Source organism: Syngnathus scovelli, chromosome 1 (genome assembly GCF_024217435.2).
Source record: "Syngnathus scovelli strain Florida chromosome 1, RoL_Ssco_1.2, whole genome shotgun sequence".
Lineage (NCBI taxonomy): Eukaryota > Metazoa > Chordata > Actinopteri > Syngnathiformes > Syngnathidae > Syngnathus > Syngnathus scovelli.
This window is the reverse complement of record NC_090847.1, coordinates 6097778-6125555: the sequence shown is the minus strand read 5'-3', so window position 1 is coordinate 6125555 and position 27778 is coordinate 6097778. Positions and strand designations below refer to the sequence as shown.

General features: G+C 43.6%; 1 protein-coding gene across 1 annotated transcript; it reads left to right on the top strand.

Annotated features, from left to right (window-relative positions):
- The first annotated feature begins 24 nt into the window (after window positions 1-24).
- atrx (ATRX chromatin remodeler) lies at window positions 25-26465 on the top strand. The gene is made up of 34 exons (XM_049746863.2): window positions 25-201; window positions 1938-1999; window positions 2122-2168; window positions 2265-2374; window positions 2450-2530; window positions 2768-2877; window positions 2974-3041; window positions 3143-5085; window positions 5169-5244; window positions 5703-5848; window positions 5930-6085; window positions 6176-6290; window positions 6398-6488; window positions 7103-7279; window positions 8676-8817; window positions 9285-9394; window positions 9634-9780; window positions 9862-10039; window positions 10237-10374; window positions 10454-10629; window positions 10701-10818; window positions 11156-11286; window positions 11713-11807; window positions 11916-12055; window positions 12411-12564; window positions 12689-12789; window positions 13528-13636; window positions 13721-13898; window positions 14144-14335; window positions 19584-19733; window positions 22489-22599; window positions 24377-24472; window positions 24559-24687; window positions 25002-26465. The coding sequence occupies exons 2-34, from the start codon at window positions 1943-1945 to the stop codon at window positions 25221-25223; spliced, it is 5994 nt and encodes a 1997-aa protein (XP_049602820.1). The 5' UTR covers window positions 25-201; window positions 1938-1942; the 3' UTR covers window positions 25224-26465.
- Window positions 26466-27778: the final 1313 nt, after the last annotated feature.

Here is a 27778-nt window from a genome sequence, read left to right as displayed (position 1 = left end):
TGCGCCATTTTAACGCGTCCACGGCCATCCGGTAAGATGGTCTCCGCGCTTTGTCTCCACTGACTGGAGTTGTTACGCTTATTTGTGGACTTGTGTCGCTTTCCTATCGCCAAACATCGCCACCTGAGGGCCATCTGAACTGCCTGCACCGAGAACAAAGCCCGTCTTCGTGTATCAAGAAATGGCGACCGCAATCAGCAGGTAAAGGCTCGTTTTCGTGTGTTTACACAAGTGTGTTGTGCATTGATTAGACTGGAGTGGGCTACCTTTTTGCTAGCGGGACGCCGAACCATTTAGTGCTTGTTGGTGTTTAGCACGCTAAGCTAACTAGCCGCTACCGACCGGCAATGTTCAACTTAGTACAAATGCAAGTTCTGATTTTCTCGCGCATGTCTCTAAATGGTGGCTAGTTTCTGGACATTATTTTAAGACGAGTTCGGTAAACGAACGTAATCTGTTACGCGTCAAAAAATGGCTAAATGTTGTAGCAGCTAGGTAAATAGAAGTGCCACCCAGCCTTTTGCGCTCCATTTCCTGCCGTGATATTGTCCGTGGGATGCAAGGCCCCGAGCATTGCATTTTTCGGTGCATGCCCATGCATTGGGGCTGGCATGCATAACCGAGAGGGGGTGGGGGTTGCTAGGTTGCCAGGGCAACATGGTGATGGAGGGTATAAAGAAGCGGCTCACCTCGCACGGCGGCTGCCGAAGCTGCGAACTTGTCTAACAAAGTTCTGGTGTGTTTTCAAAACACGTACGTTCAGTCAGATCGACATCGCAATGTAGGACAAGGCGATTTTTGTATTGTAAAGGCAGCTTATTGTTTAAGAAAAAAAAAAGCGTTTTATTGCGTCGGAGCAGGGCGCCCGACAGCCACTACATGGTAGCATTTTGTTATTAAAAATTGACAGTGCAAGACGATTTTTAAATGAAAATTTTAATGAAAATTGTCTTGCACTGCAACACAAAAAGTATTAAAAAGTAAAAAAATAAAGACAGCAAATTGACTGGTCGCAGAGACACGAGTAGATGAAAAACGTCTTTGCGGCCAGTCAATTTGCTGTGTTTATTTGAATTTAGTTTTGAATATATTTTTGTGTGTGTTGCTGACAAACCTCTGCTCCCTACTTCAGCCCATCTTTCAGAAATATATTGACTTAGCAAGTAAATTCATAGTGTGCACCTCTAAAATTTCTGGTTAGGGGCCACTGTTTTCTTGGAAAAAAAATAGTCTGGAATAGGTTATATTTGTCTTACGTGTGTACATTTTTTCATTTCTGATTTCTTTATATCGTGTCAAATAGGGCTGAATAATTTCAGGAAAAGGTTGAATTGCAAATTTTCTGTTAAATATTGTGATTTCCATTTACGCCAAGCATGATGGAAAATTAGATCACAGCATTGATCACTAAAGAGGCTGTGACAATGAGGCAGTTCTTTTCCTAAGGTTTTTAAACTGATTTGGTAAAGCAAGAAATGCGCCTTATAATAAATATGTAATTATGTGGTACAGTGAAAAAAGGAAGCAGATGTTTTAAATTTTACACAAAGACAAGAGGATGAGAAATATATCCTAAAATTCATATCATGGTATAAATTGAATTCCACCACACAGTAACTGTACCTATCGTGACATAAAGTTAATTGTATAAATTATGATGGAAGTTAAAAGCTGTTTCATTGCAAAAAGTAAAATGTTTCCTATTAAAACAGGCAGGAAAAGTAAGATCGGTTCTTCTCTCTGCTTATTTCATCCAAATTCTCTGCCATCAACTCATTCATTCCAGATAGAAATAATTCCGGTGTGTCTGGAAAACAGACCAAATCGATCACAGTCGAAATCTTACTTGTCAAAGTCTTGTTATTATTTAATGTCTGTTGAGATGCAAAAAAAATAAATAATCAATCACCAACATAAAAGATGATCTGTTCCTCCAGGTAAAATGAGTCAGCCTATTCCTGAATCCAGTCTAGACCAAATGGCTGAAAACACAGAGGAGGTTGGTCGTCTTCCATTGTGCTCGTTTGCTTGTCCACTAGAGTTTGTGTGCTTCTTCATTGTAAGGATGCCATGTTGTCCAGTTGACTCTTACCTTTTTTTCTTTATCTCTTATGCTTCCAGCCTTGTAGTTCCGCGGAAACAACACACTCCTCTTCCCGTAACAAGAGGTGGGCAGCACTTAAACATTTTTTTTTATACCTTCCAATCGTGCTGTTGTTCTCAGTGTTTTCACGCACTTAATATTTTGCGTTCCTACATTATAGGAAGTCCAATACTGTAGATAAGGTTGCTGTACAGAATGACTCTGGCAAATCTGACGACAGTGAAAATGAAGCAGCCACTTCTGACAGTAATACAGGCAGCATATCCAAAGGTATAAACATGCACCCCCCCCCCCCCCCCCCCCCCAATTAAGATGAAGCTTATCTTATTCTCTTTGTCCTCCAAGGCACCTTAGTGTTGCGCCCTTCAGGGAGTGAAAATAAAGGCACTTTGAAGTTCAGAGTGGATTACAAACAGAAAGCTCCAGGTAATTCATTATATTGCATTGAAGTGTGTTTTTCTGTGGAGCTGCACAGTCCAAGCATAAACTGGAACCTTTTTATTTTATAATTTTACTTTTGGAAGTTAATATATAGGTGGGTGAGGACATGGGGAGCGTGTTTAGACAGACAAGGAGAAACACGACATGCACTGGTGCAGATTGATGATTTGTTTTTTTTTTAATGCTTCTAAGAAAGAGCGAGTCACACTGTTTTGTCCACAGATGACACACTTCAAAGGAAGATAAACTGCACAGCCTGTGGAAAGCAAGTTAACCAATTTCAACGAAACTCTGTGTACCAGCACCCTGCTCTTAAAGTGCTTATTTGCAAGGTACATTAACGTTTTTCCAAATAGTTGCATACATTTCACTTGTATACACAAGACTCTAATGTGATAGTCTTGCCTATTATTTTTCTTTTCCTCTAGTCATGTTACAATTATTACAAGAGTGATGACATCAGTAAAGACTCAGATGGAATGGACGAGCAGTGCAGGTGAGATGGATCTATGTAGCGAAACCTTTTGGTGTACTGTACTGTAGTCGTAGTTCCAGTCAGAGAGTATATTAACCATTATCCAATCCTCGACTTGTCAGGTGGTGTGCGGAAGGCGGAAAACTAATTTGCTGTGATTACTGCAACAATGCTTTCTGCAAGAAGTGCATCCTTCGCAACCTGAGCAGAAGAGAGTTATCAGCCATCACTGATGAGAACTCTAAATGGCACTGCTATGTGTGCAAGCCTGAACCCCTCCAGGATCTGATCTCCAAGTGTAACGGCATCTTAGCAAAAATCGACAATGACAAAACCAAGCAGCGCAAATCCAGTAAAGGCGAGGGACGCAAGAGCAAGACGTGTAATAGCAGTGAAGTCAAAGGGCAAAAAGTGGTTGTCAACGGGAAGGAACACGCCGACGGCTCAGGGACCATATTATTCTCTAACAAAAAACTGCAGATACCCAAAGAACTCTTAAAGAAAACAAAAAAGCTGGTTGAAACCACGACTGGTTTAAACAATACATTCATCCAGTTTGGGCGGCAGGTTGCTGCCGAGCAAGACGACAAGTCTGTCCGGTACAGGCATTTGAAAGCATTCAAGGCGGTTCTTTCTGATCTGAAAAAAGCCCATGCTGCTTTGGAAGAGGCCTTGGAGCCAGTGTTCAGAAGTATGGAACTGCAGAATGGTGACAAAGGGCAACATCAAGTCAGAAAAAGCAAGGATGCAGTGCACCCTGTCGACAAGGACGACGACAAGGTAGACTCAACTGGGGAATCTGACACGGTGCAGAAGCTGCACGAAGAGCACAATAAGGAGCCAGCGGCCGCATGCAAAACACCTCAGGAGGAGCATCCCAACCAAGACGATGCCAACCAGGTTATTGAGCCAAAGGAGGAGCTAGTCGAGACTCCATGCAACACACTGGAAAGCTCGCCGGATGAGGAACCGGAACAGGAACTGCAAAAGGAACCAGTTAGTAAAGGCAGCAGAGCAGAAGATTTCACTGGAAATGTGGTTAAAAGAGAAGGTGGTGGTGAGCTGCTCTCTCCTGGTGAAATATCACTTGATCATGACATCATGTCTGTTCCTCCTTCAGTTCCGGACGAGCTTTTTCAGATGGTGGAAAGTCTTGCTGATTCCCACATGCTGACTCAGACCGATTTGACCTCGGCCGCAGATGCGGGTCCAAAAGAAAATGGACGCCCCCAACAGAAAGTGAAGAACCTCATCGTTAAACTGACTCCGGTGCCGACTGTGAAGACAAGTAGGTCAAAGTCTTCCAGGTCTAAAAGCCAAGAACAAGATGAGGAAAATGGTGGTTATGATACAGGAGATGAACCAGCCAGCCCACCACCCAATCGGCACTCCAGTAGAGTAAAGACCACTCCTTTGAGGAAGCAAGCTGTTAAGAACTCCTCCGAATCAGAGGAGGAGTCCGAGAAGGAAAAGAGTGACGAGTCCACATCCTCCAAGAAACCGAGTCAGGCTAAGAAAGAAGATAAGAAGCGGAGTAATACTTCCTTGTCGGAAAAAGATGCAGGGGACTCTGACTCAGATGAAGTACCTGACATATTGCTGGAAAAGGTGGCAGAATGCAAAAGTAGTGATGAAGAGAAAGAAATGCCCAGTTCTAGAAAATGTCTGTTCAAAGAGAAACCCTCAGCAGATACAGACCAAACATCCAAACGCAAGAGGAAGTCAGAAGGCTCAGAGTCAGACATGGAAAGTAAAGGCAAGAAGGCATCAAAGAAGAAAAAACATGTCTCCGACTCTACCGACTCGGAGCATGACAAAGTGAGAACGGCAAAGAGGCGATCGAGCCGCGTGACGAAACAAAATAAATCAAAGGAGCAAGACAAACCCGAGAAGAAGGCCACACCTGTGAAAAGATCGTACGAGAAGAAGCGCAAAGGAAGGAGCTCCACAGCCGTTTCCAAGTTGGAGTCATCCTCCAGCGAGAATGAGGAAGAGCAGCAGGCTGACGACGACTTTGGAGACGACAGTGACCAGCCGATGTTCAACTCTGCGATGGAAGACGACGGTAAATGCGCTTCACAGCATTTGAAGCAAATTCACAAACTAATGACTTGCTTGTTCTTGACTGCATGGCACTTTATTGTCAAGGTGATGAAATGCCTGTCAAACAAGAAGCCCCTCAAATTGGTGACGACGACGACGACGATGATGATCCAGAGAACAGGTATCATGCACACGACACTTGATGACACAATAAAGGACAGCAGTGAGTTAATTTGTTATAACTTTTAGGCTTTTAAATTAACTCTGCAAGACTAAAAATATTTGTCACAATGCATAGTTAACAAAATAGATAAATATTCCACAATAATTGAAGTCTGATATACTTTTTCACTTTCACGGAGCAAGTTGGATGTTTTGTGTACTCCATGTCAACTCAAACCATGTTGTTACTCCAGTTTGTGGGTACTCCACGACAAGCCCAAGTTTGCCGGAGTGGTGCATTGACTAGACTTGTTAACCGCATTAGCATGCTAGCTGATCATCCGCACCTATTTGTACTCTTAATGTGTCATTAATCTTCCATTAATGTGTGCTCATTAGTCACATGAGCATTAATATCATGAGAGGGATTGATCCTGTCCAACCTTTTTGAAATTGATTATTTTCCTTGTCTTTAAGAATCGCAAAGAAAATGCTTCTCGCCCAGATTAAGTCAAATTTTTCCTCTGGGGCTGAGAGCTCCTCAGAAAATGAAGATGAAGACGTGAACAAGAAGCCCTCCAAAAAAGTTAAAGAAGAGGAAGACGACAACGAAGAACAGCAAGGTAAAGGGACTTTATTGACGGTTTTAAAATGTATTATTTTTTTAATCTGTTACGGATCGTATTCTTGTTCCTCAATTGAAGATTCAGAAGACTCCAGTTCTGATGTAGAGGTGAAGAAGAGTGGTCGACGGCACAAGTTGCTTCGTCAAAAGCTCTCGCTGAGTGAGGCAGAGTCAGATGACGACAAAGCAGAAAAGAGCAGGAAGTCGGTCAAGAAGAAGAGAGAAAAGAAAAAAGGTTCATACTCGAGTTACTCAGCAATGATTTATAAGCTATTTGCTTTTCACGAGAACAGTGAGCAACTTCTTTCCATCTTCTGTCTGACAGTGGACAGCGACGATTCGGCGGATTCTGACTTCAAGAAGTCAGCATCCAGTGGGGAGTCGGTGATGAGCGAAGCACTTAGTGAATCGGACAATGGCGAGAAGCGTCGAAAGACAAGGTGAAAAATCCAAGCACTCGCGACCAATCTATCACTGCTATTGATTCTAGATTGACTCTGCTAGCTTTTGGCCTTGCTGAGAAACTAATCCTGTTGTGCATCCGTAGAGCTTCGAAGAAAAAGGATGATGAGAAGCAGAAAGCTCAGAAGAAGAAGAGACGTAGAATCAAAGTACAGGATTCCTCCAGCAATGAGAAGGTGAAATGCACATATGCAACCGAAATGAGCACACAATTGGACAGTTTTAATTTGTTGCCTAACGATTAATCGAATATCAAAACTGTTATCAATTAATCTATTGGTGCGCCTCTTGAGTTTTTATGCACACTTTTTTTTTTTTTTATATATACAAGATTTAAGCAACTACAACCCAGCTTGTCACTGTCGCCACAACGTTGTGCATATGCAGTACTTTTTTTTCCAACTTAAAAAAAAAAATCATCAGGATTTTCACCACAGATTTATTGGTGAACTTTAAACATAATAGATACTGTTCTTCATTCCTGGATAGATTTAAAAAAAAAAAAAAAAAAAAAAGGAATACACTCACTGACCAACACAAATGTACTAATTGTCGTTCTGAGGGAAAAAAAAGTGCAAGAACATTTGCCATTGACTTGCTTAAGCAAGTATGGTCATGCATGACACACAAAATGCATTTTTAACTTACCTGTAGAGTGTGTTATAAGAATTACCTACTTATGATTGGCACACATTAATCGAGGGTCTCGCAGGCTACTGATCAAAGGTAGCCGTTTTCCCCCCGAAGGGACTGAAGATTTGAGAGCTTAACTTAATGTCCATTTCCACAGAGTGGAGATGAAGACGACGACGACCCAGATGGAGAAGATCGCAAAGGGCGCAAAAAAATCCGCAAAATCCTCAAGGATGACAAGCTGCGAACGGAGACGCGGGATGCTCTGAAAGAAGAAGAAGATAGGCGGAAACGTATAGCGGAAAGAGAAGAGCTGAGGAAGAAACTCCGAGAGGTAAAAGTGAAGTTTTGACTTTTGTCACTTTCATTTCATGGCTTGAATTTCAAAGTCAGCTTTATTGTCAATTTCTCCACATGCCAAAGACACACAAAGAAACCGAAATTTCGTTCCCCCTATCCCACGGTGACAAGACATGGCCCACAACAGACAAACAAGTAAACAAGTATAACAACAGCGTGCTGAATAAATAATGAATAAATAACACAATAAATAAATAAATAAGAGGAGCAAAAAAGGAGCAAGTGCGCGTACAGCAGACATTCCAGAAAATAGCGCAACAGTGCCGCACGCTACGCAGAAGGGGGTAGCGAGTTCAGGATCCTAACAGCCTGGTGAAAGAAGCTGTTGGCGAGTCTGGTGGTGCGGGAGCCCAGGCTCCTGTACCTCTTCCCAGAGGGCAGAAGGTCAAACAAAAAGTGAGCCGGGTGACTCACATCTCTCGCAATCGAGGTTGCCTTGCGGGCGAGATGGGAAGTGTAAATGTCCTTCAGGGAGGGGAGCGAAGCACCAATAATCTTACCAGCCGTATTCACTATGCGCTGCAGGGCCTTCAAGTTCTGTTCAGTGCAGTTACCACCCCAGACAGCGATGCAACTGGTGAGGACGGTCTCAACGGTGCCACGGTAGAATGTAAACAGGACTGCCTGAGGAGCACATGCACGCCTGAGCTTCCGCAGGAAGTACAGGCGGCGCTGAGCTGTCTTTGCCAGTGACGAGGTGTTTGCGGACCAGGAGAGGTCCTCACTGATGTGCACCCCCAGGAACTTCAGCACGTTATGACTTAAAAATACAGTCCAGTTGATTTTGTTGATAGAAGAGGATTAAATGGTGTATAATTTTATTTTGTTTAGTTCATATTCCCATTTTTCCCCAAATATCAATTTATTTTAATGGAAATACACCAGGCGGCTCGGTGGCGCACTGGGTAGCACGTCCGCCTCACAGTTAGGAGGGTGCGGGTTCGATTCCACCTCCGGCCCTCCCTGTGCGGAGTTTGCATGTTCTCCCCGAGCCCGCGTGGGTTTTCTCCGGGCACTCCGGTTTCCTCCCACATCCCAAAAACATGCTTGGTAGGCCGATTGAAGACTCCAAATTGTCCCTAGGTGTGAGTGTGAGTGCGATTGGTTGTCTGTCTCTGTGTGCCCTGCGATTGGCTGGCAACCAGTTCAGGGTGTCCCCCGCCTACTGCCCGATGACGGCTGGGATAGGCTCCAGCACGCCCGCGACCCCCGTGGGGACTAAGCGGTTCAGAAAATGGATGGATGGATGGAAATACACCATGTATTATTTTCTGGTTTTGTCCATACCAGATAACAAAAGTTTTAGTGTGGATGCACTTGAAATGAATTTTCTTTCAAGCGACGTTACATAGTAACACTTTTGTGTTCAGACGATTGTGCTGGAAGAGTCTTCCGAAGTGACATGTCCCATAACCACCAAGCTGGTTCTGGATGAGAATGAAGAGACCAAGGAGCCAATCGTGCAGGTGCACAGAAACCTCGTCACCAAGTTGAAACCTCACCAAGTTGATGGTAAGGACAAGATGAAGGATGCGGGGATGGATGGGCATGATAAATGCAATTGCTGTGGATTTTATATGTAATTATTTGCACCGTGACTCGCTTAATAATGGGGAACAATGTAGGCAAGCATGGGAAAAACAAAAGCTAAATGTCAATTTTCTTTATATCAAATTTAGCCCTTGAACACAAATCAAGTAATGATTCAAATAAATTTAAAAAAAAATTAAATGTTTTAAAACAAGTTGTCAAAGATTAAGCGAAATGCATTTTTTAACATAAAAGTTAACATTTAAATGATGGGAATTATTTTAATTTTTAAATACAGCAGAATTATAAAAATAGTTCTATGAAATTAATGTAAATAAACGAGTTTCTTAAAACCTACCCTGGCAAAGACTATCGTCACAGGGTGTTGCCCCCACCCCCAAAAGAAAGTTTCTATTTGAGAAGCTCATTCATATTTTTTATGTTTCCAGGGGTGCAGTTCATGTGGGATTGTTGCTGCGAGTCTGTGAAGAAGATTGAGAAGTCACCTGGCTCTGGTTGCATCCTTGCCCATTGTATGGGCCTAGGAAAAACACTTCAGGTAGGTAGAAAGAGAAGATATGACCAAGTGCTTAGGAGTGCATGAGCCTATACGTCCCGGGTTACACTGCTCCAGTGTGGCATGAGTTGTGTTGATGGGTTAAATGCAAAATCAATAGAAAATGTGATTGATCCGAATCATCATTTTGTGCTCTGTTTAACTCGATTATTTGTTACTGTCTTACACAAATGACTTGTCGACCTAACTTGTTAACTGCAGCATTCCCTTCTCCCCTGTAGGTGGTGGCATTTCTTCATACTTTGCTTCTTTGTGAGAAGCTCAACTTTTCAACTGCACTGGTGGTTTGTCCCCTCAACACTGTCCTTAATTGGGTCAACGAGTTTGAGAAATGGCAACATGGGATGAAAGATGATGAGTGTTTAGAGGTAATAATTTGCTTTGGCAACTGTTTGTCACCAAACCTTACTTAGGGAGGATTAACCGGTGCTCCGTTGTGTGTTTTACAGGTCACGGAGCTGGCCACAGTCAAGAGGCCGCAGGAGCGATCGTTCGCTCTCCAGCAATGGCACGATTTAGGGGGTATCATGATCATTGGCTATGAGATGTACCGAAACCTGACACGGGGAAAGAATACCAAGAGTAAGAAACTGAAAGAGACATTCCTGAAGACTCTGGTAGACCCAGGTATGGTCATGTAGTATTTATCATATGCAGTACAAGTGTGAGTGCTTTAATGGAAATGAAAATACAAAAACATAAATGTAATCAAACAGGAAATTGTCTCAAAGGTTACTTGCATCTCTGGGTCGTAAAACTGTGCTATCTGTGTCATTGGAATGAAATCCAGATCACATTTACAACATGCTCAACTTTCCCTTCAGGTCCCGACTTGGTGATATGTGACGAAGGTCACATCTTGAAGAATGAGGCTTCAGCTGTGTCCAAAGCCATGAACTCCATTAGGACAAGGAGGAGGGTTGTGCTGACTGGGACGCCTCTTCAAAATAACCTCATTGAATGTAAGCTTGCCGAAACTTGTTGTTGAAACTTGTTACATCTGGAAACGACAATCTTGTGACTCCCGTGTCCCCCTGTCAGACCACTGCATGGTGAACTTCATTAAAGAGAACTTGCTCGGATCCGTTAAAGAGTTCCGCAATCGTTTCATCAACCCCATCCAGAACGGGCAGTGTGCCGATTCCACGATGCAAGATGTCCGTATCATGAAGAAGAGGGCTCACATCTTGTATGAGATGTTGGCTGGTTGTGTTCAGGTAACGTGCGCACTCTGATCGTTGTCTGTCCGCACATGGTCGGTGCCGAAATGATCTTTTTGTTTTCGCAGAGGAAAGATTACACGGCACTCACAAAGTTCCTGCCTCCCAAGCACGAGTATGTGTTGTCTATCAGAGTTACTCCACTCCAGTGTAAACTCTACAGATACTACCTGGAGCACTTTACTGGTGAGATCCAAGCTGCATTGAAACTTTCTTTCTTGCATCCAACTATTTTGATGTATCAAAAATTGTGCACCCAAAATCAAAACAATGAAATGGAAAGTTGGTACTTACGAAGGACTAGTGGGGTTTTTGCTCCACCACCAGGCAAAATAGTTGATATTGGTGCTGACAATTATGCCCTCTGTTGTTGTACCATGTTTTTGACCAAAGGTATGCAAGTTTCAGGCATAAATTAGACCCCTCTACATGTTTTGTGCACACCATTTTCTGTTTAGAGTTAGACGAACCTTCAGGCTGACTTGTAGAGTTTGGGCACCTCACCCTCTCCCTCATATTGCAGGTGTGGGAAATGCAATGGAGGGAGGCCGAGGCCGCGCAGGAACCAAACTCTTTCAGGATTTCCAGATGCTCAGCAGAATCTGGACCCATCCCTGGTGCCTTCAGCTGGATTACATCAGTAAAGAAAATAGGGTAGGTAGTAGGTAGTATTTTTCCAGTATATTGGAAAAATAGAGATATTATGATATTGGCTCATGCAAAATGTATATATAGATATGCAATATAGTATTGTGTGCTTTTATGCATCTGAATTAGTTAGCTAAGAATGCATTGAGATGTCTTATTTTGGATCATGAAAAAATACAATTATTTCATTAGATAATAAAGATGTCATTTATTTGGGTACATATTAAATATCTCAATATCGATATTGCTTCTCTCAACAAGCATTTCACATATTGCATGTTTTTCCAGTATCGTACAACGAAACCTTGCTATGTGATTTACTGGAAATGAACGAGTGATTATCATCCATTTTTCAAAAGCAACTACGATGTGCATTAATTCCGCTTCACTCGTCTACCACTGCACGTTTGAACCTACTTTTCTCTCTTTCAGGGTTTCTTTGACGAAGACAGTATGGAGGAATTCATTGCCTCAGAGTCTGAAGAGTCGTCCCTTAGTCTGAGCTCAGAGGATGAAAAGCAAAAAAAGTAAAGATTCCACTTCTCCATGTTGGATATTTATAAAAGCAGAAACACATTTGTACTCCATCTGTTACTCTCGCTGACCCCGTGTCCTCCACTGTCCCTCCTTAATAGGAAAAAGAAGAAAGGCAAGGGAAGAAAGAAGGGATCTGATGACTCCGATAGCGATGATGTGGAAGTCATCAAGGAGTGGAACACCAGTTCTCGGGGCAGGAATGGAGAGGGGCGAAACAGGGCCGAGCCTGTTGAAGAACGTGAGTTTGGAGCCTCAAAAATAGATTTGCATGTTCTCATTGAACCTAATTGAGCTTGACAACCAATGCGGACACGATATGACGATGAACAACGAGGGGTCGCACAAAGCCAGATGTGGCTTCATGGCTTGTACTGTAGGCCTGTTGATACTGTATAAGATGAGGGCATTCATTCATTCATTCATTCATTCATTCATTCATTCACCCACCGTGTGCAAATTGCAGATTTTTAAAGAATCTAACGTACGGTAACTCACCCAACAAGAATAATTAACTTGTGTTAATGAGCATTATTAATGTGTTGCTGTTGTGAGGGCTGAGTACAGAGTTAAGAGTGTATTTATTTTTTGCAAAGAACCGGAACCCTCTGGCTCGGCACCAGGGAGTCCCACTGCCGACTGGCACAAGGAGTTTGTCACAGAGGCCGATGCTGAAATCATGGAACACTCTGGAAAAATCACAATCCTCTTTGAGATCCTGCGCATGGCAGAGGAAGTGGAAGATAAAGTGTAAGTATGTCTGCACTCTGAGGATTTCTGCACACATCTCTGGAATGTGCTGTTTGTGTGTAGATGATTTGCAGTGTAATGGGATAGCGTTTTGACACCAAGGAATCTTTGTGCCCATCCACAGGTTGGTGTTTAGTCAGTCCCTTATCTCGTTGGACCTGATTGAGGATTTCCTGGAGTTGTCTTGCAGAGCTGCAGATGAAGACAAGATCTCACCGTACAAAGGTAGGCTTTATACTTCCATCCCACATTCTTTTATTCAAGATCTCATTTGGCTCTCCTGTTAGGCTGCTAATTACTCCACTGAATGATCCTATCCTGTCTTTGCCTGTGATCAGCTTCCTACTAAAGGTTTTGCAATGCTGTACTTATGTGTTCAACCTACCGAGTAACTCTTTTTAATAGTGGAAACCAGCTACTGATTTTTTATGGGCCTTGATGGGCTTTGTTGTGTGTCCCAAAATTCATTCATCTTTTGGGTAATATTTACCCATGCATTTCTTGAAGCAAGCCCACACGTAGCAAATGTTGTCCACGCATTTCAGCCTCAAGTGTGCACACATAGTCGCATACATCCAAACACAGGGCCACTAGCGTAAGGTCATGTTCCTAATTAAACTGCAGCAGCTGTTTTTACTTTCATTTTGAAAATGATTAGACCTTGACTTGTTATTCCACCCAAAATGTTTGCTCAAGGGTTTGTAATTTGTAATGAAAAGATCACAGTACTCTAATTGGAAACATGCTGAAGTGCTGCTTGTGAAGGCTAGCGAGGGGGTGGCCATCTTGAAGGTTACATGCAGAGGGCCTCCATCCACCGTGACCGTCCATGTGCTCATACCCACACCAGGTCCACTTTGACAAGAAACGGCCTAGTTGATGGCAACATGTTGTCAAAGGTTCCTCAGCAGTTTGACGATGACATTGAATAGCACGTCTCTTCACTCTTGTGTGTCTGTGAAGGTGAGGGCAAGTGGTACAGGAACATTGACTACTATCGTCTGGATGGCTCCACCAACGCCACCACCAGGAAGAAGTGGGCTGAGGAGTTTAATGACCCTGAAAATACAAGGTGAATTTATTGATTCCCATTTCTTTAATGAAACAATTCAGAGATCATTTGTACAAGTATTTTCCGCTCTCCAAACCACACCAGGGGTCGTTTGTTCCTCATTTCCACACGAGCTGGCTCGCTTGGCATCAACTTGGTGGCGTCCAACAGAGTCATCATCTTTGATGCCTCCTGGAATCCTTCATTTGATATCCAGAGTATCTTCAGGGTGTATCGTTTCGGCCAACTCAAGACGGTCTTTGTCTACAGATTCCTGGCACAGGTGATCTTTGCAGGATTGTTTCTTTTTTTTAGGTCATTGTCTGTTTAGCAGCAAAGAGATTTTGATGCCGTTCAGGAAATGCACATCTGCATGAGTCAATTGACCTTTGTCCGTTAATAGAGGTGGTTCTGTGAACTTTCCTTACTTATAGTGCTAAATTAAAACTGCCACACTATTATTTTACTTCTTGGAAGCCTCCAAAATATATTTATTTGAAATCCTTTTGTTTCATCTCCTTCTCTCAGGGCACAATGGAAGAAAAAATTTATGACCGGCAGGTTACCAAACAGTCTTTGTCATACCGTGTGGTGGACCAGCAGCAGATTGAAAGGCACTTTACTATGAATGAATTGGCAGAGCTCTACACATTTGAGCCTGATATGCTGGACGATCCCTCAGAGAAGAAGAGTAAGAAAGCCACGCCCATGCTCCCAAAGGTAAACCTTCACTTATATACTATTCCTATACTTTACACTTGTATGCCAAACCTATTAAATGTATGTTTAGTTAACATTTAACGGAGTTCATTAAGCACCCAACAACATTTAAAACCGTTGACAATGTTGTAGTCATGTTTTTGGTCCTCCTTTGTAGGCTAGTATGGTGTGGACGTTAGAGTGAAAGAGAATGCTTGTGATTATAGAAGGTTGACAAGGAGTGACAAATATTAAAGACTGTCAAAATGGCTCGATTGAGCAAAGCGTTTACTGCCACACAAAAGGTCGTGCATTGATCTTAAATGTGTGCAAGCATATCATTAGACAACTATAATATCTCCTTTAAACTGTTGCATCTGTGTTGTTGGCAATTGCTGGAGAGATGCTGCACTGCCCTCACAGTAATTCTGCAATGCTCGCGTTGCTAGCTGATTTTTGTGACCTTTTTTGAGACGTGAATCCGCATTCTTATGTGAATAGTTTTTCCCCACCCACTTTTATGTTATTATTTAGGCCCCCTGGGTTTTTAATGAGAACATACTGCACTCACACGAGCCATCCAGCATAGAGCAGCTGCACACATCTGTTTACTGCTATTTACTAAATAGTCTTCTCCTTGCGATGTTGCTATAAACCTGCACTTTTTCCTCGTTCCTTGCCATCATTGTCTTTGTTGTTGATCTTTTCATTTCTCCTCTTTGCCTTCACTTGTTTTAGTCCCCAGAGTTGATTCATTTTTGTTGTTGAGATGCTCTTGATTTGGGTTTGACCAAGGTTTCCTAGCAGAAATGTGTAAACAGGGCAGATAAAATAAACACGGCTTCTACAAACCTTCACACCGACCCATCTTGCCTCCATTCACAGTACTGAGCCTAAGTCACTTTGCACCATTCTCTCGATGGGTTAATGAACAGACAGGAGCCCAAAACAACACACAGTAAAAACTGACATTGCGGCTCCAAACCCTTCTAGCTTTCAACTGTAGTTAGTCACTTTTGAAGTTATGTATCACAAAGGGTGTGTTTGATGGGCCGCGACAATTTAGACGTGTATGACATTTGGTGAGATATCAACATTCATTTTATGCTCTACTATGGTCAAGGTCGCAGTCATTGAGAAGGGGAACTAGATGATGATGATGATGGCAGCAGAGCTTGAGAGTACGATGGAAAGAATTTTGTCTGGGTTCATGTGAAGATGAGTCAGTAAGACGCATACTGCTTTGAGCCAACTGCCTTCTGCACAGACAAGGGAGTAAGTCAAGTCACGGCATAAGGATCGTCACTCTGCAAACTTAAGCGATATCTACACTAAACAGAAAAATAATTTGTTCGCCACTGGCATCGAGTATCATGTTCATCTGATCTCGTCTTACGTTCTTAACTTCCCTGAGCCTCGTCGCTTTTGCCCCCCCCCCCCCCTCCCCACCCGGGTCTTCAATAAGCAACGCCATCTTGTCCCCGTGATCTTCGCAGCCATCTGTTATGCTGACTCACCTCTCTACCGCTGCATGTTCAAAGCGAGCCCAGTAAAGTTGTTTTTCTTATCCTCCCCTTGGACTCCCCCTGCCTGATGAAGGTCATTATTTAAACCCCTCTCTTAAAGATGTCTCTGTGCTCTTCAGAGAAACTAATTGAAGACAAAAGGGGCCGGCGCGCTTCTGCTTAATGACAAAGAAGGTTGTGCATCACAGACATGAGGCTTTGACTCCCCACCCACCCACCCTTCCAGACTATTTCCTGCTCATCTCACTCTCCCATGGAGCAAGCATCCACTTGCAGAACGGGCTGCCAGCCCAGCTTCTTGTACACACTTTGTACAGGTCCACTAGTTGACGACTGCTAGTTGAAACTGCATGCTGTGTTTGTTACATAACGCTTTGTGCTCCGTAGGTGACTGTAGCAGGCACATACATCAAGTTCTGCGTTGCAGCATAAGTGGAGCGATAAGCCACTCGTTCACCTCATTAGCCATGGGGAATAATTTTGACTGTTCATTGATTTATTTTTTCACCCTACCCCAAATATTTCTTTTAATGAGTGTCAAAGGATCAGCGCCACAGGTGTGTTTTGCTTTGTTTTGTGGTTTCTGGGAACAGGTGGTGTCATGGAGGGCGGGTGTGATGACAACATACAACCAGTAATGAAACTTGTGATGCAGCACTGTCTCGGCTTCCCATTACAATATTACTGCAACCACAATAAGTTAGTTGTACAATGATGAGCGTTTCTCTTAAAGCCTGGTTGAGTCGAATTGCACTGTGGTGATCCAGGTAGCCAAATGCGTAACTATTTATTCCAGATTGTCTCTGCATGGAGGCCAAAGCTAGCCAAAAGCACTGCCAAAAGTCTGCAGATATCATGCTAAAGTGTTTCCATCATCAATCTTTGTTCAGAGTTGTTTCACCTTACTTTGTGATAGCTCAATTGCTTCCAATGAGAAATAGTGAAACACAACACCAGATAGCTAAAGGTATCCAAAAACGCAGACACTGGTATGCCCAGCTGTCTTAAACATTGGGGCACCATAGCCATAACAAAATGACATTTATCGTATTTTGCTCCAAGGTCAAAATGGTGTGCGAAAAACTCCATGGAGATATGACAGAGCCAAACTTCCATAAAACTGCATTAAGTTCAAGTTTTATGGATTGGCCCCCTGATCGGTTGGCGTTTTAAAAGATGGGCTGCATTTGTATCGAGCCTTTGATATTTTTTTGGTGTTAACTAAATTTTGCTCTCAACATTTCAATATATTATAATTAAAGTGTTTGTAGAACTTTTTTTTTGTCTTCTTCCTTGACTGATTGCCAGACAAATAACTTTGGCATGTGTTCTGCTGATGATGGTGGGAAGTCCTTAGGGCAGTCTTGGCCTCCTGTCAGGCACTGCTCCAAGTTTTAGCGCGTTTCTGCGGAGAAACTTGTTAAGCACTGTCTGCTAGCGTTGTGTGTGTGCGTGTACGTGTGCGTGTGCGCGTGCGCGTGTGTGTGCGCCCTTGTGTGTGACTTGTATGCAGCTGTGGGCGAGGGAGTTTTGACTGGCTGTGTTTAGCTTTTACAAATATCTTTGCCTCTTGCATTCCTGCTTTTGGGATCTTGTCGTCAACCCCCTGTTGCGAACACACCTGTGCATTTAAAACCGCCATATCAAACTGTTATAAACTATAGTGGAAAAGGTCAACCAATTCATGCGGGGATAGATATTGACTTTTGATTTATTACAATTTTCCCATAGAAAACGGTGGAAATTGAAATGATGTGTTGGAGGTGTCTTCAAGTCAGCACAAAGCACAGCGGCGTACATTCTTTTAATATTGATTCAGACTCCTTGCACTCGCCATATAATACTGAGCAGCCACGACAGAGATGTGTATGGCGACTTCTTATGTAAATATACCGACCATGCACAATGCTGGCTGTTGTGCAATGTTTGAAGGATAGATTCAGATTCTTCCAATTTAGAGGTTGTCGCGTAGTCTGCATCTGTGTTTTCCAAGTCCTTTACTTTATATCTATTCATGATGGATAGATGGTTGGATAGCTGCTACTGTAGGTGCTGTTTTAAAGTAATCACAATGAGTAACTGTTTAGCTGTACTATACTTTTTCTCAACTTCAAAAGATACCGGATAACTCAACCAGAAATCTTGCCATCACGGACTCTAAAGCTATCCATGCTGACAGGTGTTTAATTGCATCAGAGTTTTTTTTTTAAAAGTGCGAGTATATGGGTAAAGTACGCATGGATGCTCGTGCCAGCTCATAAAGTCCAAACGAGGTTCTCTCATGTCAACTCCCAAGTTTTCATCTCTCGAGATGTGAGGGCTGCTTCGTCTTTTGAATCCTGGCATGAAAGACCTTTTTGTTTCAAACAGTACACATGTAGAAATCTTTGACTCTTCAAAATGTTCCATGCACTCATGAGATTCATTGTTGATATCCACGTCTTTTCTATGAAGATTTTGACTGTCACCTCAATCCATAAACATCCATTTTCAAATGCCAGAACTCCTTCCCGGATTTCACCCCGTCGAGGTACCCACTCATATCCCCCATATGCTCACCGAGCGGCTTCACTTACATCATTTCGGATAGAGCATCTGCCCACCCAGCGGCTCTCACTTTTCCAGCTCTCCTGAAGTATAGCGATAGACTTTACCAAGCAGGCCCACCAGAATGCCAATAGGCAGGCTTAGGTTACTGACGATCATTAGTAAAGGGTCACATTTGGGCACAGCTCACCGAAAGAGATGGAGCGGACCACCCTAGAGCCAGTCCCTGAGGGGAAATACTAGCATAGCCCAACCTGCACTTGGTTCCAGGGTGAGCATCTGTATTGTCATTTGACCTCTGACACTGGTGATGACTATTTCCCTAAAAAATGTTCAAAATAGCTATAATAGGCCACTCCAGCAAGGCCTTCAATCTTCCCAGGTTGGTGGCCTGAGCAGTTTTACCACGTGAATTTTGTGTGTATACAAGCTTGTCTGCTTGTCTTAATTTGAGAGATCCAGTTTCACCGTGTCTGGCCCACTGTTTATTTTCTCTCTTATCCTGTACAGATTTGCAATCACTGTCTCCTTTCATCCTACTGTGCGTCTGTTTTGTATTCCCGTTTGCGTCGCACCAGTGACATCTATGATTAATTCGCTTTGTAGACTTCACACTCATTGTCAGAGTTCAGACGTAGCTGGACAATGAAGGGTGAGCTTGGTGGAACGCCTGTGCGAACTGGCTTGTAAGAAGGTTAATGATGCAGTCGTCGCGTGACGTCTCCACTTTCCAGAATTCCGCTTTAATGTAAAGCTCAGCCAGGACAAAGTTAAACCTCTGCAACAAGCGTAATTCGAACCATGTTTGTGTGAGAGGAGTCTGGCACTGCTGTCTTAATTTTAGTTGAGTATTGTACTAAATAGTAGTGTTGTCATGGAAACCAAGTACTTTAACCTCTGCCAACGAAATGCGTTATGTTTACTTCCGTAAAGCATGAGATAGGAGATTATGTTTTCGCCTGTGTTTGTATCTATGGAAAAGCCAAATCATCATAAAAGTGACCTGTTATACCAAGTGTATGGCACAAATCAAGGGATGTAAATTGTAGATCCAAATAGGACCATGGCTCACTCGGTTGTTACGTCCACCGACTGGACTGGAGCAGAATAGCATCATTTAATTTTATACTGATCAAACAATTACTGATGACTTCAAAATCCTCCCTTTGACACTTCTCTTGTTTTTTTGCCACTAGGACCTCTTCCTGGCCGAGTTGCTGCAAACCCACAAGGACCAGATTGTGTGCTATCATGAGCACGACTCACTGTTGGACCACAAAGAAGAGGAGGCCCTGAGTGAGGAGGATCGCAAAGCAGCCTGGGCTGAATACGAAGCAGAGAAAAAGGTAAGTGTGACCTGCATTGCATCGTGTTTGAGAAAATGTAATAATAAGCATAGCGTCACGTGTGGTTGAATTTAATGCCATGTTGTGAGACACCTGAATGATGACAATTCCACAAGGTGCCCACACAAACAACCATCCACAAGGGGCTTGTCTCATGTTCATATTATCCATCCTTGCACCTCCTCTCCTATTCCCACTCTTTTTGTAGGTTGAATCAAAGGGCAATTAGTGTGTTTATTTGGAAGGTGTGTGTATGTGTGCGCATGTAGTGTTGATTGTGTAAGCAAGCGGGAGAAGGTCTCCCCTTCTCTCATGTAATCCTAGATTCTAATTCACCCTAACGATTATTTTTCCAACGCTTTCTGCCTCTTGTGCCGCCCCCCCTGTGCCGTAAGCAGCTTTCCCCCGAGCTAGTCTGCCTGTCAGGAGAGCGAGCACAGGGTTTTCCACTAAGCATGCCAGTTAGGTCCAGTGGCGGGCTTTCAACCGCATCTGCATCTTTGTAATGTGTCTTACAGAGGGGTTGTTAACAGACCTGCCAAATTTGAATGATTTAAAAATTTGAGATTACAACAATAATGCAGTCAAATATGTTGCTTTATTGCTTAATCTTTGACAAAATAATGATCTGTAAACATGTGAACTGCCCTTAAGCATTCAACTGATCTTATCAATGAAACAATGGGGGCAATGGATCACCGTTCTCGTCGCGCCCCCTGTCAGTACCCGGGCTTGCCCAGGGAAGCAAATGATCCTACCAGCAGACTAAATTTCGAGAGACGACGCCTGAGAGCCAAGTCAAAGAATCCTAGTCATAGTCCCAAAGCCAATAGCAAACAGCTTCAAGAGCACCTCGCGGAGGGACCTGCCCTTCGAATACTACAACTAAATGTCGAAGGCCTTTCCGCAGCCAAGCGAAGCCTTATTGAAGTCCTCACCTTCCAACACTCAATTGCCTCCAAGAGACTCACATTGGCACAGAGGAAGCAGGCCGCTTCACCATCAAAGGCTTTGACTTCCAGTGCCACACCCCACATGCCAAACATGGACGGCCCACCTATGTGCGCTCTGGCATAGTTGAAGCAAACCACTTGACAACAACACATTTCTCTGACACCATAACTATCGGTGGTTTCAATATTGTCAATGTGTACAAGCCCCCTAGTGCAAACTGGGATCTGCAGGTTCTACCCACACTACCCCACCCTGCCATCTACATGGGAGATTTTAACAGCCACCACCCTGACTGGGATACCCAGCAGCGGATAGCGATGGAGAGGCACTTTCAGACTGGGCATCTAGAAATGACCATGCCCTGATACACGATCCCAAACAAAGAGGAACCTTCCACTCCCCCAGGTCGAAGAAAGACTATTCTCCTGACCTGTGTTGGGTCAGCTCTTTGAATGGAACGCCCTATCCTGCTCAGATCCTCATCCTTGACAACTTTCCACACAGTCAACACCGCCCCTTGCTTGTAGACGTTGGCCTACAGCTCCCAGTCATAAACAGCCCAAGGAAGATGCGCTGGAACTTATGCAAACCCAACTGAAAGAAATACAGTGAAACTCTGGATAGGAGTGTTGTCACCATCCCACTCCACACCATCACTGTACATGAAGCCTACAACCGCTTCTGCAGCGCCATCTACAAAGCTGCTCACTCAGCCATCCCACGAGGCGACCGACCCCTGTACGTCCCATTCCTGGACGAAGAAAGCGCTGCACTCCTACAAGCCTACAAAACATCAGGCTACACCTACTGGCTATTGCAAAAGTTACTCAAGATAAACCCACCAAAAGAGTAGTTTCATCTGAGCTAAAGAAACACCAACAAGTGTGAATCGAGAGGATAGAGAGGATAGAATTCTAGAACCTTTTGAAGTTGCTGAACTGGAGAAAGTCCTGCAGGGCCTGAAATGGGGAAAGGCAACAGGATATGACAACATCTCTCCAAAGTTCATGAAACACCTCAGCCCCCAAGCCCAAACCTGGCTGACACAATTCTACACTAGGATTGTAAAAACAAACTCGATCCCGAAGAAATGGTGGACAGCAAAAGTTATTGCCATACCAAAATCTGGCAAAGACCACAAACTGCCAGCCAGCTACCGCCCAATCTCCCTACTCTTTCAAAATCTTGGAACGACTACTTTTACAACGTATTTCGCCAGGAGTAGAGGAACTTCTTTGTGTGGATCAGGCAGGTTTCCGCGAGGACCGCAGCACAGGAGAACAAGCACTGGCCCTACCCACCTTCGTTGAAAATGGTTTCGAGAGCAGACTGAAGACAGGGACTGTGTTCCTTGATCCCCCCCCCAACCCACGACATTGCAAGGTCGTTTTAAATCAGCCAGTTCATAGATTCCTGTCATGTAAAACGTTGCCACAGTATGTGAAGATTCAGCATGGATGTGTGTGTGTTTGGTTTTGTAGTGTTTAGGCTTGCACACCAGTCTCTGACCAAGTCCATAAGAACCCGCTCTCCTCAACCTCCCACTCACAACACACACATGCATGCAAACACACCCCGGATGGCCAGATTACAGGGCACAAGAAAACCATCTGCAGCAGAGTTTGAATTACACACAAACATTGGTATCCTGCTGGCCTTTCCTGGGGCTCAACACTTGGGTTGTCGGGTTGTTTTTTTTTGCGCAAGCAAAGAATGGTTACTAATCTTTGGTCATCTATCGTATACAAGTAAACTCATGTGACTCGTTTCGTTAAAGACTGAGCTGTCTTTGCTTTCTTAGGGTTTGACCATGAGGACGAATTACCAGGTACAGCCTCAAATGGCCTCCTCCACCATGTTCTCCCACTACAACATGGCGGCTTTGGCCACCATGACCAACCAGCAGCTGGAGGTAAGTAATGAGCTCCACATGCCCCTCTCCCACTCGCCCTCCTCCTCTTTCCCCCCCACGGCATGTCGCACCACATTCCTCAGTCCCCCGCCGCTAATTGCGACAACAGTCATGCAGCCGGCCGGCTAAGCCCCCGGACCCCCACCCGTCACATCGTAATGCCTCATGTCTGGGCCAGCCAGCGGGTATTTATACGTGCTGGCACATCTGACTCAAGTAGTGGGAAGATCAGTGTGAAGAGAGAGCAGAAGGCTACAAATATTTAGACTGCTTTCAATTATTATAATCATCATGCATTATACAAATAAAGTTCCTGGGCGATACGATCACTCATTGATGACGTGATGCAATATAATATAGCTCGCGACAGTTATGTGTCTGTTTCCAAACACCTCCATGAAATGAACTCTTGGGCAGAGTGAAATTATTTGGTGGTTTCTGTGGAAACGCTCTCAGACAAGATGCAGGAAATCACCAAGTTGAGCCTTTAGACCAGGGCTTCCCAAACCCTGGGCTTCCCAAACCCTGTAAGTGGTGCTGAACTTGGTGTTGGCAATTCTCCATTTTACTGCTGGGCACACTGCATATGGTTATTTTAGTCCTACTCTTCAACTAATTCGCTGGTATTTCAGTTCTGAACCATTTACACGTGCCAAGCTGGTCACAGACGGGAGACAGTCACGTTTATAAACTACCAAAATATATCATCTGCCCATTTGATGCTTGCTGTATACATGTTCGATTCCAATTGTTTTTCCACAACTAGCAATCATGAATATGTGGCTCAAACATAAATCCAGGGCGTGTCATGTAGTTATTTTTCTTTTCAGATAACCACGGTAGTTTATTTAACCACCCAAAATGTTTGCTTACAGCTTCAAACATTACTGGATGACAATTTTTCAAGAAAATGTTTGTCTGAGAATTATCTTGTAGTTTATCTGTCAGTTCAATTCTGTCATATGTTTACATTGTTGTCTAATTGATTTTCCGCATTCGGTCGTTGAATAACCTGCCGTGGTTGTCTGAAAATGTATTTGATAAAATTTATAAGAAACTTGGGAGAACTCTTGCAACTACTTTTTCATGTTGGATGTGTTAATGAGCTATTACTTTTGTGAGAGGATGCTTGAAACATCTTGTTAGTGTGGATAGAAAGATTAGAAATGTTACATTTTGAAGGGTACGCAGCTCAACATTGATGCGTTCCACAACAGGGGGCGCTATAGTTAATCATTATCAGGCCATTTGAACCAGTTAGAAGTGCAACTCTGACACAAAATGACAAGCGGCATGACTAAATGCTGTGGATTTTTTATTTTTTATTTTTTTACATTGTCATGTTGCAATCCCACCAACAATTATTTTCTGATGTCCAGACAATCAGTTTTAGTGTAACTCGCGTTGTTTCCAAATGAAAAGCACCCGCCGACTGCATCATGTTCTGTGGCACGTAGCTGTTACGTTTCGACAATGTGCAGTGAATTAAATGACTTGTTGCTGGAAATGCAGCGAATGGATGATACAGTAAATCTCGTGGGATGTAACAACCAAATGAGCTCATAACAACTTCAGAGCTCAATAATTCTCTGTGGTTTTGTCGCTATAAACAATGCTCCATGACATTAATTGTTTCAATCCATGTTATTTGCACAATCCCGGCCCGGCTATGCAACGCTTGAAGCTGAGCTGGGGTGGGTGGGGGGCTCTACTGCTTGTGATGCTAATGAGACAAAGGCGTTGTTTCAACTGTTCCTCTGTCTTCATTTGTGGACAGGACCTTATCAACCAAGGGCGACTGAAGGTCATCGAGGCAACAAATGCGCTGAAGAGTTTACAACGAGACTCACTGGAAGATACTATCGCACGAATTGTAAGTGCTGACATTTTCCATTCGCTTATTAGCATCCCGACCTTTATGTTTGGGACCGTGTAAATTGTTCTCTCCGTCATCAACAGTGGAAAGAGAACGCCAGTCTTACTGAGAGCCAGGTCCAGTCTTTGGCTATGGCCCAAATGGCCTCTGTGGAAATGGAGGCCAAACGCAGAGAAGCAATTTACAGAGAAACTCTCACCATGCAGCAGTCGGTAAGAACTCTCACTTCCGTGCTGCATTTTGTACCACATATTGTCCTTATAGTGGCTCACACGTGGGCCCAACGGATTAATTAGCCTGCCTATTTGATCAGTCAGCCCATTTGAGTGACCATGAATATTTACATTAAATATCGCAAGAATCCAAATGGAATTGCCTAAAACACGGTCATTTTTTTGGGGCTGACACAGATGCTCCAATTTGCATTGGAAATGATTTTCAGTGACCTAAACGTTGTGTTGACACATGACAAAATTAATTCAAAATCTGTCCTTCATAATAATTATATCGATGCTTCTCTTGTCAGCTGATGATGTATGTCCAGAAGGTGATAAACAACAGGAAGGTCCAAGAGCAGCAACTGGCCATGGCCAACCAGACCACCCTCTTGAACATGGCCCTGCAGAATGGCATGCTGGGAGGAAACAGGCTCAGCCACATGGACCTGCTGGGTCTTTACCAGCAGTTGCACGGCATGAACCCCCACGCCGCCATGGGCAAGAATCCTGGGCCCTCCAAGGGCCTGTAGGTTACACCATCTCTCTGCTACTGAGTGGGCCCAGCCCAAGCCGGGCCTCTCTCTCTCTCCTTATGAGTCAGATAAGAGCCCCAGAAAAAGGTGGAGGCCGGACCACTATCCACTGAAGTCGCAATTCTGTCGTCCACCGGGAGTCAGCGGAACCCAATGTAAAAATGACTGTTTGAAAGGGGTCTATTTGGGAAACTCGTCAGAAATACAAAGTGTACATACCGCCTTAATGTTATTCATTCTATATATTATTTTTTTTTCCTTGTATTTAAAGTCAAGTCTGTTCTAGTTGTTGTTTTTTTTTAGCAGCGTTTGAAAGCGTTGCGTTGTTTCCCCCCTTAAAAAAGGGATTCATCCAAGTTTAAACACCATTTTTTATAATGGTACTACTTTAAAACCCCATCGGGACCAGTGTGGTTGGTGACAACCAGTAGATTCCTATACTAATCAAAGAAAATGGCATGCCCATTTAAAAAAAAAAAAGAAAAGAAAATGGTGATGGCCTCACTTGAGTTTTTAAAAACCCCTACCCACCACGGTTTATTTGTTTCTCGCAACACACGGTTGGTATTGGAATGCTTGTGTTGTTCAAAACTGCCTACTGGTCTCTGTGACCGTTTTTTTCACATTGTCATTCTCACTGTTTAGTGTGATGTCTAGCATAGCGCTGTGCGTCCTCGTCATTGTTTTTATGTTCCACTCGTGCTGGTTCATGCCTGAGTGGCTTGGTGACTGACTGGCTGGCTCTCACAAAGCACAACCAGTGCAGCTCATGCTTCTGTCTAGCATGGAGGCTTGAAAGCGTGCGTGCGTGCGTGCGTGCGTGCGTGCGTGCGTGCGTGCGTGCGTGCGTGCGTGCGTGCGTGCGTGCGTGCGTGCGTGCGTGCGTGCGTGCGTGCGTGCGTGCGTGCGTGCGTGCTGGCTTTGTAACACCTCAGTCTCACCTGCCGGCTCTTTTTCGGACATCTTGCTGCTTGTTCTCGGACACGTTCTGCTCTAAACTGGCGTCGGCGTGCTATTAACGAGGGGTTGTGTGGGGCGATAGAAGCCTGTTGTCTCTCCATGGCTCCTGTGTTTGCACAAGGTGTATTTCATATACGTGTAGACTGTTTTTGCCCTTTTAAGAATGTTCTTATGTTAGCAAATACACCACAATTTGCCATGTTGATCTAATCTGCTATTATCTTCCTAAATATTTAATATAACATTTAATAAAGTGACCAAAAGGATGAGCTAATCTCATTTTGACTCGATTGTGTGTCTTTATATTAAAACGAGATTATGCTACAAGGTGGGCAATGCAGTGTTTTGCACGTCCGTCTTAAAAAACAGTTAAGATATTTTGGATCTGAAGCTTGGCTCATCAAATGTTATTATACATTATGTAAAATGACAAAACTCATTGTATCGTACCCACTGAACTGAACCCTAGAGAATTGTAATCCCACTGCATCGAATCCAGTTGTTCCACTTCAAAATCAAAGCGTCCTTAAAATCGTATCACATTGGGCCCATGTTTGGAGTTACGTATCAAATCCTCTTATTCCATAATCTCCTTTTTTTCTTTATACATTTTTTCTTTATACATTGATAATCTCGCTCTCTCTCTCTGCATTTATAATGTGCTCAATTTGATAACTCTAAGCAAAACATTTAGTCAAGTCAAGTTTATTTGTATAGCCCTAAATCACAAACAGTCTTAAAGGGCTTCACATAGACAAAAATTGACAATTATTCTCAAAGCATCCCCTGATCTTAAGATCCCAAAAGGGCAAGGAAAAACTCAAAAAAAAACTGCCAGGGGAAAATAAGAAACCTTGAGAAGGGACCACAGATGGAAGGATCCCCCTTTCAGGATCACCAGGTTGTAATGGATGCAGAGACGGCACAAGTAATACATAATATGAAAATCAATGAGAAAATGGATGTCGGAGGTGCCCTCGATTGTCCTGGCAGTGTCTTCAAGGAGGTTGAGCTGCAGTTTCCTCATCTTGAATTGGTCCCCGAGAATCCAGCTAGCCGCTATCAGCTTTTGCGCCACCTAACCCCCTCCCCAGCCAGGGAGGGGGTGGGCAGAGCGAACAAAACAAACTCCGGCCGAATCGGCCATTACAAGTTAGTTAAAGGCCATCTCATAGAAATGTGTCTTTAAACGTGTCTTAAATGTTTCTACTGAGGTAGTAGTTCTAATATCCATTGGTAGGGCATTCCAAAGCTCTGGAGCCCGAATAGAGAATGCTCTAGAACCTGCAGACATTTTCTTGGCCCTCGGTGTAACTAAAAGACTAGCGTTTGTTGAGCCCATAATCGAATAGATGGGTAGATGTGTGTTTTGCAGCTTTTGCTGTGCTAGGCCTTCATTTGGATTTGAGGCTTCTAGTTAGTTGCCATTTAGGTGATTTCTGGTCCGCCACTACCCTCTTTTTCTTTCATCTCCTTTCCCTTCTCCATGTATTGTTTTCATTTCTGCGTCTGCCAGGATTTTTCCCCTTCACGTCTTTGACTTTTCCATCTCTTCTCCTCCCCCCAGGGAAGGAGTGGGAGGGGCGTGGCTC

Excerpts from the sequence above, each read along its gene's own strand:
- atrx (XM_049746863.2), top strand. The coding sequence starts at position 1,943 with ATGAGTCAGCCTATTCCTGAATCCAGTCTAGACCAAATGGCTGAAAAC. Across the intron at positions 9,395-9,633 it reads GCCTAGGAAAAACACTTCAG|GTGGTGGCATTTCTTCATAC; the intron begins GTAGGTAGAAAG and ends TCTCCCCTGTAG. Across the intron at positions 9,781-9,861 it reads AAGATGATGAGTGTTTAGAG|GTCACGGAGCTGGCCACAGT; the intron begins GTAATAATTTGC and ends TGTGTTTTACAG.